Source organism: Pinus tabuliformis, chromosome J, assembly GCF_031772625.1.
Source record: "Pinus tabuliformis cultivar Carrire ecotype Pingquan chromosome J, CPIR1, whole genome shotgun sequence".
NCBI lineage: Eukaryota > Viridiplantae > Streptophyta > Pinopsida > Pinales > Pinaceae > Pinus > Pinus tabuliformis.
The window spans coordinates 204,450,081-204,470,720 of record NC_142295.1 but is presented as its reverse complement, the minus strand read 5'-3'; the positions used below and the strand labels follow the sequence as shown (position 1 = coordinate 204,470,720).

The 20,640-nt window shown below is 38.4% G+C and overlaps 1 protein-coding gene across 2 annotated transcripts in view; it reads left to right on the top strand.

The window, feature by feature from the left end:
- The window catches only part of LOC149226389 (putative choline kinase 2), a 225,284-nt gene that overhangs the window by 39,094 nt on the left and 165,550 nt on the right, over positions 1-20,640 (top strand). For both annotated transcript variants that reach the window (XM_089375278.1, XM_089375279.1), the window contains exons 2-3: positions 6,653-6,774; positions 6,907-7,102. In XM_089375278.1, the coding sequence (XP_089231404.1) occupies positions 6,653-6,774; positions 6,907-7,102 (318 nt within the window). The remainder of the gene's footprint in view (positions 1-6,652; positions 6,775-6,906; positions 7,103-20,640) is intronic.

The following is a 20,640-nucleotide window of genomic DNA, read 5'->3' as shown; positions in this document are numbered from 1 at the left end:
GTTATGGGAAAGGGCATTTAACTATATGGGAGAAATAAGGAGAAACTGAAAACCGGGGTGGGAAAACAGAAATTTCTACAAATTTCTCGTGGCTGATTTTGGATATTTCTATTTTCATTATGTGATCATTCATGAGTAAATGTGATGTAAATTTAGAGACTTATAGCTTATGCATTGACAATTGACAATTTTATCATAATGTAATAAATTAGAATGTATCATATATGCTTTATGATTGCACATATTTCTTAAATTTCCTAATATATATATATATATAGTGTTTCCCCGTTTCCAAAATTTGGGGAGGTTGCGTTTCGTATCGGTTCCCATTTCGGAAACTCGTACCTGTTTCCTTGTTTCATGCAACCTAGCCTATATCTATAGTAGATGGTGTTGATGCGGATGCTCCCACAATGTCCTCCTCCTCCTCCTCCTCCGAGTGTTGCTCCTCCTCTGAGTCGTCCTCCTCTTGCTGCCCCCGTTCTAATGGATCATTTGGCTCTAACCATGAAGGTGACTCCTCCAAGATGGGCTCCTCAGACTCCGCCCTCCACTGAGACAATATATCAATATTGCCCAAGGAAATGGCATCTGGATCCATTGGTGCTTCTATTTGCCTCACTCGAAGTCGGATATTGTAATGCACATACACTAAATCATTGAGGGATGCGAACTCCAACCTGTAAGAGAGTAAAAAAAACTAATAAGTCTTGAATCTTGACTCTTGACACTTGAAGGTCATAACTTAAAAATAAAAGATTACAATAAGTGTAATTGCTCAACTTAAGGCTGGAGCTCAAAGTTATACCTATTGTGCTTTTTTGCGTCTATTTTCTCAAATACACTCTAATTGTGCTCATTCCCTGAAGAGCTACATGTTTGATTCAAGATTCTTATGGCCAATGTTGGCAAATTTGGTGCCCTTGCACCATAGCTTCGCCACCAAATATCTACAACAAAATAAAGAAATAAAAAATTCAAAAACTTAAAACATAATTCAACTTTAAAGTAAAAGTTACATAATTGAATTTTAAAATAATAGAACTATAAGTAAGGGAATTCTAAATTGAAAATTCTAATTTCTAATAGCATCATCAAAGCCAAATAGGCCAACATAATACCGATAAAACTGCATCTCGCAATTGATTTTGCTACGAAGCTCAAGATCAGGTACCATCCTATGAATACAGGAATGGAGCCCTTCCATCACCTCGCCATCAAAATCAAAGTCGCATTTGTATGAAAATGCAGCAGGGTTGAGGAAGAGTGTTGTTGCATGAATGGGTCGATGAAGCACCTCTGTCCACCAACTATCAATCACATCCCATAACATCATATGCCTATCAAGGCCAGCAGAACCCTTGTCTGCATAATAAGAACGAATGGCCTCCATGGCCCTATCCATGGCCTCACACAAATAAGCCATTGTAGGCTTTTCCCCATCTACCAATCTGAGAACCTTTACTATAGGTTCACTAACTGAGCATGCTTCTTCTACTCCACGCCAAAACGTGTCACAGTACACCATTTTTGCAATGGCTCTCCCGTCCAGTCTCCTACTGTATCTACAATTATGCCAGTCTCCTGCTGTACCTACAATTACACTAGTCTCCTGCGGTACCTACAATTACACCAGTCATCAGACACAAACATTTGCTTCAACTCGAATTGACATCGAAGCAAAGACTGAAGAGTAATAAAGTTTGTGGAAAAACGTGTGATCGCAGGACGCCGCAACTCCTTGTTTCTAGTTAGTGAACCTCCTCATGAGGCTAAGAACAAAAGCATGGTTATAAATAAACTTGGGGATGCTCCTAGCCATATCAACCACCTCCTTGATGAAGGAGAGTTTCCCCATATCCTCAAGCAGCAAATCGGGACAATGTGCTGCACACGGAATCCAGAACAATGTGCGATGCTTCTCCATAAGCATCTTGTTGGCAGACACATAATTTCCTGCATTGTCTGTTATGACTTGCACCACATTCTACACACCAATCCTCCGAATGAACCCCTCTAACAACTCACATATCGTTGCTGCATCTTTGACATGTTCTGATGCATCCACTGATTTAATAAACACGGTACCTTTAGGACAATGTACCAAGAAATTTAGAAGGGTCCTACCCTTCCTATCTGTCCAACCATCAGACATCATTGTGCATCCAGAAACTTCCCATGTTTTTTTCAATTCCACCAATCTAGAGTTAATGTCCTCCTTTTCTGCTTGAAGAATTGGCCCCCACAACTCCTCATATGTAGCACTTTTGTACCCTGGGCCCACAACAACAATAACATCACACATTCGCTACTAAAATGGATTGGTTTTGGTGATGCTGAGAGGTAAGTCGTTCCAGAAAAGACACTTTCCCATGACTCTATCTGCTTCTTGCTTCTCCTTTTTCTTAACAATTGATTTTATGCCAGGTTGTGCTCCATGTCCTGTTCGTGGAACAAAAAATGATGATCTCGCACTAGTAGTAGCAGGTGATGTTGTGGAGCTCCTCCCACTACCCTCAACATCAAAATCAGAAGAAGATATCCCAAAAGATCTACCTGAATGTTTAGCCTTGTTTCTTTCTGTCTCTTCTTTCTTTCTGCCTTTTTCATCAAGAAAGTCGTTCCAGAAAAGACACCTTCCCATGACTCTATCTGCTTCTTGCTTCTCCTTTTTCTTAACAATTGATTTTATGCCAGGTTGTGCTCCATGTCCTGTTCGTGGAACAAAAAATGATGATCTCGCACTAGTAGTAGCAGGTGATGCTGTGGAGCCCCTCCCACTACCCTCAACATCAAAATCAGAAGAAGATATCCCAAAAGATCTACCTGAATGTTCAACCTTGTTTCTTTATGTCTCTTCTTTCTTTCTGCCTTTTTCATCAATTGCCTCAAGCGATTTTTGTATAATATCCGGACTAGTAGCCAGATTGTATTTCAATCGGATAACCCCTCCTGTCATCCTGATCCCACACAATTTGCATGATAGATATGCCTGATCTGTTCCACCATCAGGCTACCCATACTCCCGAAATGGGTCCAAGGCTTTTGGCATATTTCAATTTTGTAGTGAGCTAACTCAAACCTAGGGCTCATTGGAATTAATAAGTAATAACCACCTAATTTTACAAAATAATTTTTTTGCTACATTATTTGTAATGTGAATTCAATGAAAAATCATAAATGACAATAAGGGGGTGCTTTTGAAAGTTAAAAAAAAATGGAGTTTGTTGTCCAAATATGGAGAAAACCCTTGCATTGCTCATGGGCATGAAAATCATAGAAAATGAAAAAAAGGAACAAGCAAAATATTTGTAGGCAAATAGGCAAGCAAGAATAACTCTAAAACTATAAAAAAAATCATTAACATAGAGGTTTATTTGAACATACATGTTAATGGAAGAAATGAAGATTTTCTGATTGTTCTTCAATCTTTGATCAACAAAATATTCGTTGTTGGTGGCTATAATGGCTATTCAACCCTTGAATCCTCCTTGGCAGCAAGCACAATGCTCTCCCATTCCTTCTCCAGCAATCGGAAATCAAAATGAATGAAAAAAAACAAAATCGAACATTTCTAACCGCGGCAGCGAAATTTTTTCTGAGCTCGGCGATATTTTGCATCACAGCGCGATATTTTCCCGAGATATCGTTGATATTTCGGAAATATCTTTATATTTTCGGGGAAACAAAATATCGCAATATTTCCTTGATGATATGTCGTCTCTCCGAAAATATCGCGATATTTGCGAATATCGGCGATATCTTGGCGATATTGTCATCACTGATATCAAACCCTTAAGGTAGGGCAACACCATACATTCACTCCTTAAGGAAGGAGAACACTCCACAAGCCATATCCCTGTTCATACAATAATCCTTGACATCCCTCAATGGAGAGTCTCTGGCCTCTATATAGGCCTCATACATACAATACCATGGGTCATTACCATGGTTCCCTATTTACCATCTATTTAATACCATGGGCTTGTTACATTATCACTAACTACTTGTGGTCCCTTACATGATACGGGTTAACCACCTTATTTATTATGATTGCCCATCCCATTATTACATTATTCCCTTGGGTACCTCCCCTTGTACCCCATATTATCCCCCCTAGGTATACTACAACATCTGAGAAGATTGATCATCTACACTTGAGGCAATCCTGAAGATGGAGTCATTTTTGTTTTCCCTAGAAGCCCTAATTTGGGAAAACCAACTTCTTCATTCCCTCATTGTACTTTGTATCTCTGTTGAACAATTGATTTCTAATAGAAGAAGAATCTGGTTAGGTTTTCCCCTTGTCATTGACCGAACTTCTCTGTGTCTCATTGAGTTCTTGGCTGTCTTCTATTGTGCATATGGTTTATATGGTTTATGTTCTATCGACAATTACTTAACTTTATTGTAGCATAAAGAAATTCTGGATTTAAGTGATTATAACAACATAAAACATCTGTTTTTTAACAAATAATCACTTTGAGATCTTGAATGATAGCCTATTTCCCTTATTTTCATGTGCCTTTGCTACTTGATCCCCAAATTTTTATGCTCTGCAACCTAGGACTGCTATAGGAGAGAGAGGGAAGCTGTCCTTACAAAAGGATTAACTGAGACCTTTCAAGATTTGGAAGAAGGAAACCAACTTACCATTTACAAATGGGGCAATCCAAGGATGGCCAACATGGACTTCGATACATTTAATGAATTTCAAGCAGAAGCCAAACTTTTGGAACACTACAAAGAGAAATTCATGACAAACTTTATCAAAAACTTCAACCATATCTATTTTGAGTCTTGACAGCCATACCACTTTCTTGCTAGGAATGACTTCAATATATGGCCCTCTCACACTGGTATAATATATAAATTAGCCTGAAATTGATTTGGGGATTTTTTGCAATATTTCTAATACTGAGTAATAGTTGGCCTATTTTGATCATCTAAAAGCTATATTGATACAGTGATGGCTATTCTATGTATTATTGTTGGATATGAGTTTTCTAGAAACTAGGGGATCTTTGCATGAGTGGAAATCAGTCTTGCTAAAACTTGTACTCTTGTGTGTTTTTGTTGATGGGTGGATGCTAGCAAATCAATAATTCCTGCTAGTTGTTGGTGCATGTATTGAGTGCACCAAAAGTTTGGCTACCAACAATGAATTTTGTCTCCTGTTATCAATTTTTTCAGATTAATAGCTCTGTTAGTGTGCTTGTAGAAATTATATCTTATTGTAATGCTAATAATATAACTATTGTTAAGCCTTGTCCTATAGTTATCATGTTGGAGAGCTATTGTGATAAACGTGTTATTTGGAGAGTATTGTCGATAATGCATGCAAAACTAATGTCTGGATATTGATACATGGACCTTTATGTGTAACCTGGATTTTGTACATTGAAGGTTGTGGTTAGCTGAAGTATAGCAAGGTTGATTGTTGTAGCAAAGCAGATTATGTCTGAAATTGTGGCAAGAGGACACCACTTGATTATGAAGTCATCAAGATGGATCTAAATAACAACTATTTCCAAAATTGTTGTATGGCCATAACACTTAAACAATTGTGAGACATGATCAACAATGAGATAAGCAATGACATAAGCATGTTGTATATGCTGATTGTAAGACAAAGATTCTAACTCACTTTGATTATTAGTAGGAGAAGAAATCATCTAGAATGATTCAATAGCTAGTATTGCCACTTCTTTTGCAGCATAACTCCAAGATTGTGAGTAGTATGCTTATCATTATTGTCCATAAAAGACTAAGATGTCAATGATGATCTAGATAGTAAGGTTGTGTTATGTTGTCACTCTAATTCCATTTTCGCTAATGTGTTGAACATTTGCTAGTTAAACAATAAGTTTTGAAAGATTGATTTCTATAAGCCAAATTTGGAGCAATTAGTGAACAACATTTGCATCATGTTTGATTATTTTGTTGCTCTTTTAGACTGTTTACATGCAACTACAATAATAAACTGTGTTCTTTATAACAATTCTGTCAATTCCAACAATCTATTCCATGCTTTCGTAAAACAACAAAAGATAGATGGAAAGGCATGGATGACATTAGTGTTCATAGGGGACATTCTCATGTCATGGTCATTGGTGTATCTTGTTTCTCATTGATATTATCATATAGCATCATAGCAATGAACTATTTTAGTAGATGAGACACATTATTGAATAGGTTTCTTTAGTTTAAGTTCACAATGTTATAGTAGTTCAAAACTTTGAAACATTTCCATTAAATAAGTATTTTAAGTGAAAAACTCTAAGCAAAGTTGGAACATAAGGCCACACCAATCTTAATCAATTGAAATTTTGAGCATTACATGCTATATGTACATCTAGGCTATTATCATGCTAATTATATGACATGTTAATTGTGAATTAGTTTAACGTATTATGATAAATATATTATACGTTGTCCTCGATATTGATTGGTGAAACACTTTGGTTTTGCAGAATTATTAACAAATATTTACTCTCATAGAAAGATAATTACCAGCTTTTGTAATTAGATGTGCAAAGCACAACAACACAAAATGTATGGTTTGGACATCTTATGGAGTTTGGAATTAGGTGTTAAAATTTTATGGACTTTGCATTCTTAGTAAGATGATCAACTTTGATGATCTTGGCAGACGCTTTCAGCAAAAGATTTACGTGATCCGGACATATCTCAAAAGATTGCTATGAAATTGAATGAATTCCATCATTTAGACATTCCTGGATCATCTCATCCACGACTATGGGAGCGCTTGAGGTTGTGTTCTAGGTCTTAAATTGAATTTTAAAATTGCAAATTATTGTCTACATGCTTCAAATTAGTATTACAGTTAGAAATCTTGTACTAATAGTGATCTTATGTTTTACTCTTGCTTGCTTCTTTTCACAGGGATTGGCTGGAGAAGTCAAATAAATTGTGTAAACCAGAAATAATTCAGGAGTTCCAACTGGAGAGACTACAGAAAGAGATATCAAATCTAAGTAATTCTATCTCAAAGCCCAACGAGCGAGTTGGATTTTGTCATAATGACTTGCAATATGGAAATATCATGATTAATGAAAAAGATGGCGAGATTACTCTGATTGTAAGGCCAATGTCAATTTGTGAGTTATATGATAAATGCAAATTATTATCTTGTAATTTCATGAATAAATCTTATGTTCATCAGACTTAGACTTTGTTGATGTTTGTTGTGAATATTCATTTTTTTTTCTCATATCATACTTTTCTGTAACCTAAAAGTTTGAAGAAAGCTAAAAATATATTTTTGTCATTGTTGGAAAGGTTTGGATAGCCAATGAAAGTCGTACTAGGCATAAAAAGCATCAAGAGTCAACTGATCATATAAATTTTAGGATTTTTGTGTTGGAAAGGTTTCAAGCAATTGGCAACAAAATAAGGTTGCATAGCAATACATGTCGGTTAAACTTGGTTTAACAGATAACTCCTTTAAGAGGATGCATTTATTTTTCACTAAAGGTAGATTATTTCTACATGCTCCTGTTGAGAAACCAATGTGGTAGATGATTATGATTGGTTTCTCTTAACTTGGTAATTACTTGTGATTGTTTGCTGGCTTCTTATTAAATTTATATTCTCTTCATCAAATAATTACCAAAATATAAAATACATGAAGATCGCATGTGACAAAGAACACAAGAAATTAGGCTCCAAGCCATGGCAAAACCCGACAAGGGGGAAAACCCAAGAAAACCCTCTTCTTATAGAAACCGATCAAAGTGAGATATCCATGACACAAGACCAAGAGCAAGACTGCCACAAAGACTCCAAGACAACCCTCAAATTCTCCTCAACAAGTCAAAGTCAGTAAAAGTCAACGCTAGTCAAACCTCTGAAATCTGGTAAACTCCTGAAATTTCGGGTGTGAAATACCTAAGAAAAAATCACAAAACTAGGGAAAAAAATTTGCCTTCTTTCTCTCCTTTGACTTTCCTCTCTCTCGTTTGACTTCGATTATCTTCTTTTTTGGCATAGAAATCGAGTTGATGATGTGAGTGAATGAATGAGCTCCAAAGTGATCAAACTGTCCTCTATATATATTTGTCCAGGAGGTCGAATAGGTGGCTCCTAGAAGCCCAAGTCGACTTGTTCCCAAGGAGGGCTGACTTGGTCTTGTGTTGAGTCTTTAACTGAAAATAAAATTCTTTTTCTTTCTTACAAAAAGTCCAAATGGGATTTTGATTCAATTACATTTCTTTGACTCATAATAAATTTTCTTTTTGACTCAATAGACCCTATAAACATGAAGAATGTGCTTTGACTAGAAATATAATAATAATAAATGAATATAATAAGTACATCAAAGATACATTTGTATTACATTATGAAGGCCAACGCTAGTTACACTTTCAACACTCCCTCTTAACTAGGGAGGTATTCATAATGACACAACAAGATACTCTCAAATTAAAGTATTCTTATAAGAACGGATTCAGATTGATAAGCATAATCGTAACATCATAACCAACATTGTCAAAAATCGCAAGGCCTTGACTAACAAGCTCTATCTCTCCACTAGATCAGAGCACAATATTGGGAGGCACAAATTTGGACACCACCACCGCCTCTCAAGGCACATACCTCATCTAGATGTTCACTGGGTATGTCGTTATAGGACTATTCTTATCTTGGATATCACCCATCCTCAAAGAATATCGATCCTCTGGACTATGGTCAAAAGGAAGTTGAGATAAGTCATGATGTCACCTTCGACGAAGATATGGCCCTCACGAAGATCAACAACCTTCCTATCCTAAGGAAGGACAAAGAAGCTGACACAGGAAATCAGGGTGAAAAAGAGGACGAAACGATGCCTGATGTTGATGAACCTATGGATCCTATTGATCCACTCCCTCATGAGCCTTCCTCCTCCAAGAGGATACCCTCATGGCTTAGGGAGACTCTCAAAGACGCTGAGAGGCACATTGCACCAAGGGGGACTTTTCGTGAAAGCAAGAAGCTGAACAACTATTGAGGATATTTGACTGCCATGAGCACTATCATTCAAAATGAACCTTCATCATTCGAAGAAGCCGTGAAGAAACAAGTATGGAAGGATGCTATGAATGAAGAAGACAAGTCAATTATGAAGAATGATGTCTGGGATGTGGTCCCTAGACCATAGAACAAATTGGTTGTCACTTCTAAGTGGCTCTACAAAATCAAGCATGGAGCTGATTGAAGTGCAGAAAAGTTCAAGGCTCGCTTTGTTGCTCGAGGCTTTTCTCAAAAGGAAGGTGTAGATTACGATGAGATATTTGCACCTGTTGCCCGATACACCACCATATGCTCGATCATAGCCCTTGCTGCCTCGCAAGGATGGAACCTACATTAGATGGATGTCAAGACCACCTTCTTGCATGTTTTAATCAAAGAGGAAGTCTATGTGGAACAACACGAGGGGTTTGAAGTTTACGATCGGGAATCTCATGTATGCAGGTTGAAAAAAGCTCTCTATGGATTGAAGCAAGCACCCCGGGCTTGGTATGAGAGGATCGATAGCTATCCGATGAAGCTGGGATTCACTAGAAGTGAAGCCGATCTGAACCTCTACTTTAAGGTTGAAAATGATAAACCTCTCATTCTAGTACTTTATGTGGACGACCTCTTTTTGACAGGTGCAGACCCTCTCATTCACAAATGTAAGAGGGAGTTGGCTTCTGAATTTGAGATGAAGGACCTAGGACCGATGCATTATTTCCTAGGGTTGGAGGTCTGGCAAAAGGCAGGTGAAATATTCCTCTCTCAAGGAAAATATGTTGTGAAGATATTGGAAAGATTTGGGATGGTGAACTACAAGCCTGTGACTACTCCGATGGAACTTAACTTTAAGAAGTTATGTAGTAGTGCTGCTGGACCTGAATTAGGAAATGCTTCTGAGTATCATCAACTCATAGGAGCACTAATTTTCTTGGTGAACTCCTGTTCGGACATATGTTTTGCATTTAACACATTGAGCCAATACATGGTTGAGCCTCATCATATACATTGGATTGCCGCCAAGAATCTTTTGATATATCCTCGGGGCACAATCACTCAAGGACTGAGATACATTGCTGGAAATGTGAGGCTGCATGGTTATTCTGATGCTGATTGGGCTGGTAGTGTGGTGGATCGCAAGAGCACTTCTAGATGCTATTTTTCTTTGGGTTCATGCTTCGATATCCTGGATGAGCAAGAAGCAGAAAACGGTTGCCTTGAGCACTGCCGAGGCCGAATACATAGCTACTAGTATGGCCTCCTGTGAAGTTCTCTGGTTGAGGAAGCTTTTCAGTGAGCTGTTTGTACATGTGCTAGATACCACCATGATCTTTTGCGACAACCAGAGTGTGATCCGATTATCAGAGAATCCCGTGTTTCATGATCGCTCCAAGCATATAGATATCAGGTACCACTTTATCCCGGATATGGTACAACGAGGAACAATAAGGCTCCATCACGTTGGGCTGATGAGCAGGTTGCCGATATTTTGACAAAGCCCCTGGGAAAGGTCAAATTCTTGGCCTTTCGAGAATGATTTGGAGTCGTGGAGAGACCCTCTTATGAGGGTCCTGTATGAGATGGACATTGAGCTCTGGGAGCTCCAGGGGGCTTGGGGTACTTCTTGGAGCGGTGAGCAACCATAGGGTGAGTGGTTCAGCCTTCCCCTAGTGGTTTTCTATGTACAGGGTGAGTGGTTCATCCTTCCCCTGTGATACCCCTTGGCGACATGTGAGTAGGACGAGTGGTTCATCCTTCTCCTGCTGAGACATCCTACCCATGTAGTCTGGGACTCATGGGAAGTACCTCTCATCTGGCCAATGAGTAGGGAAATGAGGATAGGGACCATAGTACTACTGATGGATGCATCGTTTACTACCGTACTCCCTATGCTAGGATGACCAATATTGATCTGGGATCAATGGGAATTGACTTCGGGTCAATAAGAGTGGTATGAGACACTCTCTTTTGATTGGAACTGACTTTGGGTCAGTAAGAGTGGTATGAGACACTCTTTTTTGATTGGGATTGACTTCGGGTCAGTAGAGAATGGTATGATACATTCTCGATCACTTCTTCTTCTTCATAGTTCAACAGAGCAGAGTAGAGCAGTGCATTGATGGTAGAGATTGTTAATCTAGGTTGTCATTGATGTCAATATAGCAGTGTTTGTGATGGCAAATTCTTTAATACATGATGTTGCCTATTGATGCCCATTGATCTTAATACTGTTCATGGAGGATCCAAGGATTGAATACAAACGTAATAGAAATAGTGGAACCTAGAAGGAAATATATTGGAAACCATCGGAAGAGAAAGAGAAAGAGTAAAGAGGAGAAGCCATCGTGAAGCCGAAGAGTAAGATGAAGGGTTTATCGAAAGCCATCAAAGAAGCAAGTTATCGGAGCAAGAGAAGCAGGTTATCGCATATGCTCAAGGGTAAGTGCTATCGGAAGAACAAATAGGAACATTACGTTGAAGGAGTAGAGCTATCAAAAGAGGAGCCATAATAGAGGAGTTAACAGTAATAAACTGTGAAACTCTTTAAAGACCACAAAACACATCGACAACTGTATATTGGTTCTTTATCGGCGACTTTATTATATGTCACCGCAAAAAATCTCCGATTGTGAATTGAGTTGCGGACCTGATTGCTCCATTATAACTCACCCTATTGCAATATCGCATCCGTTGTATCGGAACCTTCACATTGCAAGTCTTAAAGGGATGTAACGTTAAAACATCGATTGCGATATAATATGCGGACCCGACAACTCCATTAAAATACACCTTTATGTAGTATCACGTTCGGGTATCGGAAGTTACACAAATCATAAAGGGTTGTCACCCCGAACCGCCGGTTGCGATAAACCCCTGAACCACCGATTGCGATAGCATTGTCGACCCGCTGCACCATTATAGCATGGCTTAATTAAATACCGCATCTGCAGTAATAAGAAAGTTCAAAGGAATGTCAAATTGCCGATTGTGATAGAGTTGTGGACCTGACGGACTTATTAAAAATAGTTTATTAAATATCGCATCCGCCATGGGGTGATATGTGAATATCAGTGTTATTGAATGTTGCGATTGTAGGATTCTCGTGAAGTTGCGATCGCGGGATTAAGCCATGACATGACGTGTGGGGACCTCTATTAATGTGGATTTTCATAAAGTTGCAATTGCGGGAGTCTTATGAAATTACGATTGCGATAAAGTGGTGGACCCAATGGGTTTATCAAAACAGTTTAATATAATATCGCATCCAGTAGGGGCAATCGGCCATCGACTATGTTATGGGCACGACTTGTAAAAGACCTCCGAAAGTTGCGATTTTGATTGAGGTAGTGACGTGGCATGTGGGACCTCCCTGTGGGTATAGCCTCTCTTATATGGTTTTCGTGAATAATTAAGTCTGTGGATGAAAGACTCTTCGATATATTTTAATATACAAGTCGGCCTCCCTCCAATAAACGTGTCTTTCCAGTCATTAGTGAAACCCGTATAAATATAACTTAAGGCACCTCATTTCTGACTATCGGTCTTGGGCATAAATTATAGAACAGAACAACAATTCACAACTCGTGAACATAAAGGAACAATAGAAAGAGAGTCGAAGGTCGAGAAAAAGAAGAAGTTGAAGGTCCAGCGGAAGACGAAGGTCAAAGCATTTTGTTGACTGGGTTAATCATTAAAAGTTCGAACTTATAATGAATCCGTAGAAGCACAGCTTGTGATCTGTTAAAGAGACTGCATAAGACAGGGTTGTTTTATAATTGTGCGCACAACCTGATCCTGTGACAGTCATTCTTCTGAAGCAGTTACTCCTGAAGCGTACTCTTGAAACAATTACCGTGACAGTTAGAACAGAGGATTGAAACAGAAAGTTGGTGTGTGCAAAGCTTAGTACAATCCATTGAAGGTACATTGAAGTTGTGAAGAGACAATTGAAGACCATGATGTGTTAGTCATCATGATGTGACTTGAAGATTTTTCTTGGATGTAATGAAGAGCAACAGTGACACCTTCTATGAGACAAGGTTGTCATTGATTTTATAGCATGGAGACTACAGTGAAACTGTAGATTGACACAATTCAGTGAAGAAGATTTTGGGAGCAGAGAATTACTATCAAACATATCTAGACAAAATATAGTAGTGGGTTGGAGCCCAGAGGGTTGGTGCCCTGAAGGTTGGAGCCTCGAACAAACAAGGTAGGTGCCTTGAAAGATAGGGTCAGAGCCCTTGGGGTTGGTGCCTCAGAATTGGAAGGATTGGTGTCCTTGGAGTTGGTGCTCCTAAATCCAAGGTTGGTGCCTTGACAAGACAGGGTTGGTGCCTTAGAGGTTGGAGCTTCACAGAAAGTCCAAGTTGGTGCTTTGCAACAGGTTGGAGCCTGGGAGTTTGAAGATCAGTGTCTTCATCTAGGGTTGGAGCCCTATATACATTGTACTTGATTCATTGTAAAGATTATATTAATAAAAGCATTTATTCCTATTGTTCATTTTGTGTTCTAAATATAAGTGATCTAATTAGTAAAAGTAACAATTCAAAAAGAACACTGATTCACCCCCCCTCTCAGTATTTCCAACAATTGGTATCAGAGCCAGTACCTTCACTCAAAGCCTAACAGCTTGAAGGTTGATCATTAGAACACAAATGGCGAAGCCAAGGAAGAAAGTCTCCAATCCTTCTAAAGATGTGTCTCCCTTAACCACCGAAATTGAAGTCAATCAATTTGTGACGGCTCCAATGAGGAATTTCTTAAAGACTCAAGGCATCAAAATATGGAAATCAGTGATTGTTGATAGCATGATGGATGGAGAATCCAAGGAGTACAATGCAAAAGCAATGAAGGCAATCTTGAATGGGCTACCAGATTCTATAAAGAACAATTTAGGAAAATGTTCGTCAGCAAAGGGTATATGGGACAAACTTCATGACCTTCACTCAAAAGGAGCATTGACCATGACCACTAGTCAAGAAGATGATGGAAACCAAGAAGGAAATCCAGAACCCATCATAGAAGCTGAAAATGAGAATGATGACATCAAGGCTAAAGAAGACCTAGAAGATGAAGAGAATGAAAAATATTTTGAAGAAGATCTCCTCACTAAACTTATGGCTACCATGGAAGAGATTATCAATTTGAAAAAAGGAAAACGAGGAACTTAATAAGAAAGCAGTAGCTGGTGACCAAGACCAAACAAGGAAGAAAGTTTACCTTGTTAAGATTCAAGTACAAGAAAGGGATGAAGAGCTTGCCAAGCTTAAGAAGGAATTTCATCAAAGCAAAAGAAAGCATCATGAAGAAGTCATATCCATGACAAATCAATTGGATAAAGCAAAGAAACGGGAAGATAACTTGTCAAGCCACCTTGAACAAAGGCACCAAAGCTTGAACAAACTTGAAGCAGAGATTGGTCAATACAAGGAAGAGGTCTCCTCCCTTAGATCACAACTAGAAGAAGTAAGGAAACAAGCACAAGGAACTGAGAAGACAATGGAAGCATTGGTAATCATAGAAGGACAGGTTGATGAAGCAGAAAATGAGAAAAACACCATGATATGCCAACTAAAAGCAAAGGATGAAGAAATATTCAAACTAAAATCCGACCTCAACCTTCTCAAGGCCGAAACATGTAAAGCTACAAGGATCATGGAAGAAATGGAGAGCAGTCTAGCTAAGGAAAATGAAGAAATCTTCAAAATGAAATCAGAAATCATCTCCTTTAAAATAGAATCAAATGAAGCAATACGTATCAAGGAAGATTTTGAGAAACAACTTGCTAAGAAGAATAATGATTGTGAAAGATTGGAAGAAGAGATTGTCTCCCTCATAAAAAATGTTGAAGGGATGGACAAATTCTTGAAAAGCTCTCAAGTCTTGGATGACATGCTCAACCATCAAAGATCCCCATTTGATAAATCAGATCTTGGTTATGAAGGAGAATCCTCAAGCAAGAGTGATAATGCTTCAAACAAAAAGGATGTGAGGAGGCCAAAAAGAAATGTTGATGCTTCCAGTTCTAGCAAAAGGCAAGGATAAGAGTCAAGGCAACAATGAAGGAAATCCTATTCTAAGAAGAAATGCAAATGATGTCAAGGACGCAAGAAGTAATGGTTATAATCAAAGGATCTCAAGGCAGAAAGACTTCAGAAGTACATCAAGGAAACCTTCTTCTCCTAGGTACCAAAGTATATTTCTTGGTTATTGTTATTCTTGTACAAACTTTGGACACATGGCAAAAGATTGTAGGGCATACCACAAAGATAGACACTATGGTCCCCGACAATCTCCAAGAAGCAATTTTGCAGGAAGAAATCATGAATTCTTATTCATGAACAACATAGAATGCTTCAAGTGTCATAACATTGGTCATATGGCACGTGATTGTAACTTAACTTGGGTTCCTACACAAGCTAGAACCATGCCAGAAAAGAAAGTTACACAAGTATGGAGAAGAAAGCAAATACAATCTGAAAATCTCCTGAACTCTCCAGCCAACAACACATGTTGTTGACTTGATGAAGATATTCTTGATATTTCGAGTGTTTGATGATGGGATTCTGCCAAAAAGAGACCATGCATACAGTTAGGGGGAGCTTGTGATTCTTGATCATTATTGCAGAAGCTATCCATGAAAGTGTCCTTATGAAATCCTTGATGAGCTATATTAACAATCATTGTTTGATAGATCATTTCTCAGGAACACTCCTTTGAATGAACATGATCTCTTATCTATCCAATGGACTGTTGTTAAGAATATTTTCCACTTGATATCCAAACAGAAATTGGAGCAGTAGAAGGCCATCTAATGCTAATAAGTGAATAAATATGTTGTTGTTATTACAAAAGTTGAATATTTTGACTCAGGGATTTGATAATAAAACAGGTAAATTATGGACACAAATAGAGGCAACCTTCAAACAAACAGATACATTTGGGAATGAAGCTTGAAGCAAGAGCAATTGGCAGCATTTGACAAAATTGAAGCATTGCAAAACGCTGTCAACCAGTAAAAAGAATTCAAAAGATAGTCATAGAATGGATGTCAAATATGCTAGTAGAAATAACTTGCAGAAGCTTTTACTAGAACACAAAGAAAAATGGCTCATCAAAAGTACTATAGAAAGAAGATGTTGCATAGTCGAATATAAGCTCAGTTTAATGTTGGTCACTTTGGAAAATAGCAACAGTGGGGCACAATCTCTCACCATTTCATCCGAATGCAATAATGTTAAAATATTGAATGGCGGTGACTTAAGGAGAAGCACAAAAATATAGAGGAACTCGGATTTGAAGAAAGATAGCGAGAAAGACAATTTCAGTGGTTTTTTTTTCTTGTTTCAGACTATGAAGACCTCTTAAATCTGACTATGGAAGACAACAGAATATGGACAACAATCCTTCTATCTTGAGCAATAAGAAGAGCACCATGACAAGGGGAGTAGTTTGATAAGAGGAGCAGTTCAACAGGGGGAGTCCTTGTGCGCTCCTTTGCCATTGATGTCAAAGGGGGAGAGAAGAAGAATATTGCCATCAATGACAAAGGGGGAGATTGTTAATCTAGGTTGTCATTGATGTCAATATAGCAGTGTTTGTGATGGCAAATTATTTAATACATGATGTTGCCTATTGATGCCCATTGATCTTAATACTGCTCATGGAGGATCCAAGGATTGAATACAGACGTAATAGAAATAGTGGAACCTAGGAGGAAAGATATCGGAAACCATCAAAAGAGAAAGAGAAAGAGTAAAGAGGAGAAGCCATCGTGAAGCCAAAGAGTAAGATGAAGAGTTTATCGAAAGCCATCAAAGAAGCAAGTTATCGGAGCAAGAGAAGTAGGTTATCGCATATGCCCAAGGGTAAGTGCTATTGGAAGAACAAATAGGAACATTACGTCGGAGGAGTAGAGCTATCGGAAGAGGAGCCATAACGGAGGAGTTAACAGTAATAAACCGTGAAACTCTTTAAAGACCACAAAACACATCGACAACTTTATATTGATTCTTTATCGGCGACTTTATTATATGCCACCACACAAAATCTCCGATTGCGAATTGAGATGTAGACTTGATTACTCCATTATAACTCGCCTTATTGCAATATTGCATCCGTTGTATTGGAACCTTCACATCACAAGTCTTAAAGGGATGTAACATTAAAATTCGATTGCGATATAATATGCGGATTCAACAGCTCCATTAAAATACACCTTTATGTAGTATCGCGTCCGGGTATCGGAAGTTACACAAATCATAAAGGGTTATCACCCCGAACCGTTGGTTGCGATAAACCCCTGAACCACCGATTGCGATAGCATTGCGGACCTGCTGCACCATTATAGCATGGCTTAATTAAATATCGCATCCGCAGTAATTGCAAAGTTCAAAGGAATGTCAAACTGCCGACTGTGATAGAGGTGTGGACCCAACAAACTTATTAAAAATAGTTAATTAAATATCGCATCCGCCATGGGATGATATCTGAATATCGGTGTTATTGAATGTTGCGATTGTGGGATTCTCATAAAGTTGCGATCGCGGGATTAAACCATGACATGACGTGTGGGGACCTCTATTAATGTGGATTTTCATAAAGTTGCAATTGCGGAAGTCTTATGAAATTGTGATTGCGATAAAGTGGTGGACCCAACGAGTTTATCAAAACAATTTAATATAATATCGCATCCAGTAGGGGTGATCGACCATCGGCTATGTAATGAGCACAACTTCTAAAAGACTTCTGAAAGTTGCGATTTTTATTGAGGTAGTGACGTGGCATGTGGGACCTCCCTGTGGGTATAGCCTCTCTTATATGGTTTCCGTGAATAATTAAGTCTGTGGATGAAAGACTCTTCGATATATTTTAATATACAAGTCGGCCTCCCTCCAATAAACGTGTCTTTCCAGTCATTAGTGAAACCTGTATAAATATAAGTTAAGGTGCCTCATTTCTGACTATCGGTCTTGTGCATCAATTATAGAACAGAACAATAGTTCACAACTCATGAACATGAAGGAACAGTAGAAAGAAAGCCGAAGGTTGAGAAAAAGAAGAAGTTGAAGGTCCAGCGGAAGACGAAGGTCAAAGCATTCTGTTGACTGGGTTAATCATTAAAAGTTCAGACTTATAATGAATCCATAGAAGCACAACCCACGATCTGTTAAAGAGACTGCATAAGACAGGGTTGTTTTATAATTGTGCGCACAACCTGAAGCCGCGACAGTCATTCTTCTGAAGAAGTTACTCCTGAAGCGTACTCCTGAAACAGTTACCGTGACAATTAGAACAGAGGATTGAAACAGAAAGTTAGTGTGTGTAGAGCTTAGTACAATTCATTGAAGGTACATTCAAATCATGAAGAGACAATTGAAGACCATGATGTGTTAGTCATCATGATGTGACTTGAAGATTTTGCTTGGATGTAATGAAGAGCAACGGTGACACCTTCTATGAGACAAGGTTGTCATTGATTTTATAGCATGAAGACTACAGTGAAACTGTAGATTGACACAATTCAGTGAAGAAGATTTTGGGTGCAGAGAATTACTATCAAACATATTTAGACAAAATATAGTAGTGGGTTGGAGCCTCGAACAAACAAGGTAGGTGCCTTGAAAGATAGGGTCGGAGCCCTTGGGGTTGGTGCCTTAGAATTGGAAGGATTGGTGTCCTTGGAGTTGGTGCTCCTAAATCCAAGGTTGGTGCCTTGACAAGACAGGGTTGGTGCCCTAGAGGTTGGAGCCTCACAAAAAGTCCAAGTTGGTGCTTGGCAACAGGTTGGAGCCTGGGAGTTTGAAGATCGGTGTCTTCATCTAGGGTTGGAGCCCTATATACATTGTACTTGATTCATTGTAAAGATTATATTAATAAAAGCATTTATTCCTATTGTTCATTTTGTGTTCTAAATATAAGTGATCTAACTTGTAAAAGTAACAATTCAAAAGGAATACCGATTCACCCCCCCTCTCAGTATTTCCAACAGAGATAGTACAGACTGGCAGATGGATTAGCAGAGGGAGTTCTCCCTAGTTGAGAGGGAGTGTTTAAATTGGCAAATAGGGCCAAACTCCACATGGGTCATGTTATTTAAGACAATTGATATTTTTCTTGGATTCCTCTCTCTGAGAGGTGTAGGATTGATCTAAAGATCATCTGATTCTGACATGTACAAATGAAGATATAAATTTATTTTGATTATGGACAAATTGTCATGGTCAGCCTTCAATCTCATGTAGGCTCAGAACCCCAACAGTCACGTCTATTCATCCTCAATGTTAGCCTATGAATACATGATGCTTCATCCTCATTTGGACATCACTCATCTTCACACATCTCTCTCTCTTCTCATCTGATTGGGTACGGATTTTTGGGTAGCTCCTCTCTCCACACATGCGAAGGAAAGGAAGGACATTTTCTGTTTCAGCGTTGACCGAATTTCCAGAAGGTTGTTTTGGGCTGTGTTGACCAAGCGTTGACCTGTTTGACTGTGTTTTTGTGAGGGTTATCTCTAATTGGGCAGGCTGCATTTCTGGGCACATAAATCGAGGCAATCTGTTGACTGTTTGACAAATGTTGACTGTGGTTAGCGCTGACCACAGGTTGACTATTTGACCAGACTTTGACTGGGCTGAATTCCACTGTTTTGAGGGCTGTTTCATCTTGCTGTTTGGAGGCTGAAGTTGACCAGATCTTTGAGGGTCAAATCTGCCCCGTTGACAAGCGTTGACTTGTCTGGTTAGGGCTCTTTTGCTGCTGTTCTAAATTATTAGAATTTGTAAATTGTACTATCTCTCTCTGCTGAAATATTGAAGACTAAAAGAAGAATTGATCAATGGTTTCCCCACATTGGGGTTTATCCCTGGCTGGTGCCACATCTTGTGTCCTCTTGTCTTGGCTTGTCTTCTACTGTTTATGTTTAATGTTTTATCAACATTTTACTTACATGTTTATGTGATTGCTTAACTGAAATTGATATTGGGCTCATAAAGAAATTGAAGTAAAATTGCTCTAAAGCATAGAACATACCATTGTTTCCTAAAATTAACACTTCATAACAGGGTTTTTCTTTCATGCTTTTCCAAGAAATTATACCAGCTTCCAATCATTAGTAGTATCTATATCAGCATCGGTTTTGTCAATCAAGGTGTTCCTAGATCAAGCCAACCAACTATAGGTACAACGATATCAAAACTCTTCTAATTATTGCTACAAGATATTGCCCTAGATCAGTCATCTTCTCCTCTTGATTACAAGCTTCTTTGGATTTTCTGTCAAACTTCAATTAATATTGTATCCATCCAAGATCTTACAACTACCTCTTTTATTGCCATCTAATCGACTTCTTTGATGCATACTTTTAACTGCTTTCTCCTTCAATTATGTCTATTAGAATTCAGAGAAGTCTTTGTGCTTTATTGAGTTCCTCCAATTCTTCCTTAAGCTTAGATAGATCTTGTCTTGACCTGCAACCTTTGTTAGAAGATTATGAAAGAACAAAAGGCAAAGTGCATTAACAAAATAGCAACAATAATAATTAAAGAAAGTAGGTATAGAATACTTATCCTTTTGAGGAGAGTCAACTCCCTCTTAATCTTGGACCTTTTCATCAAC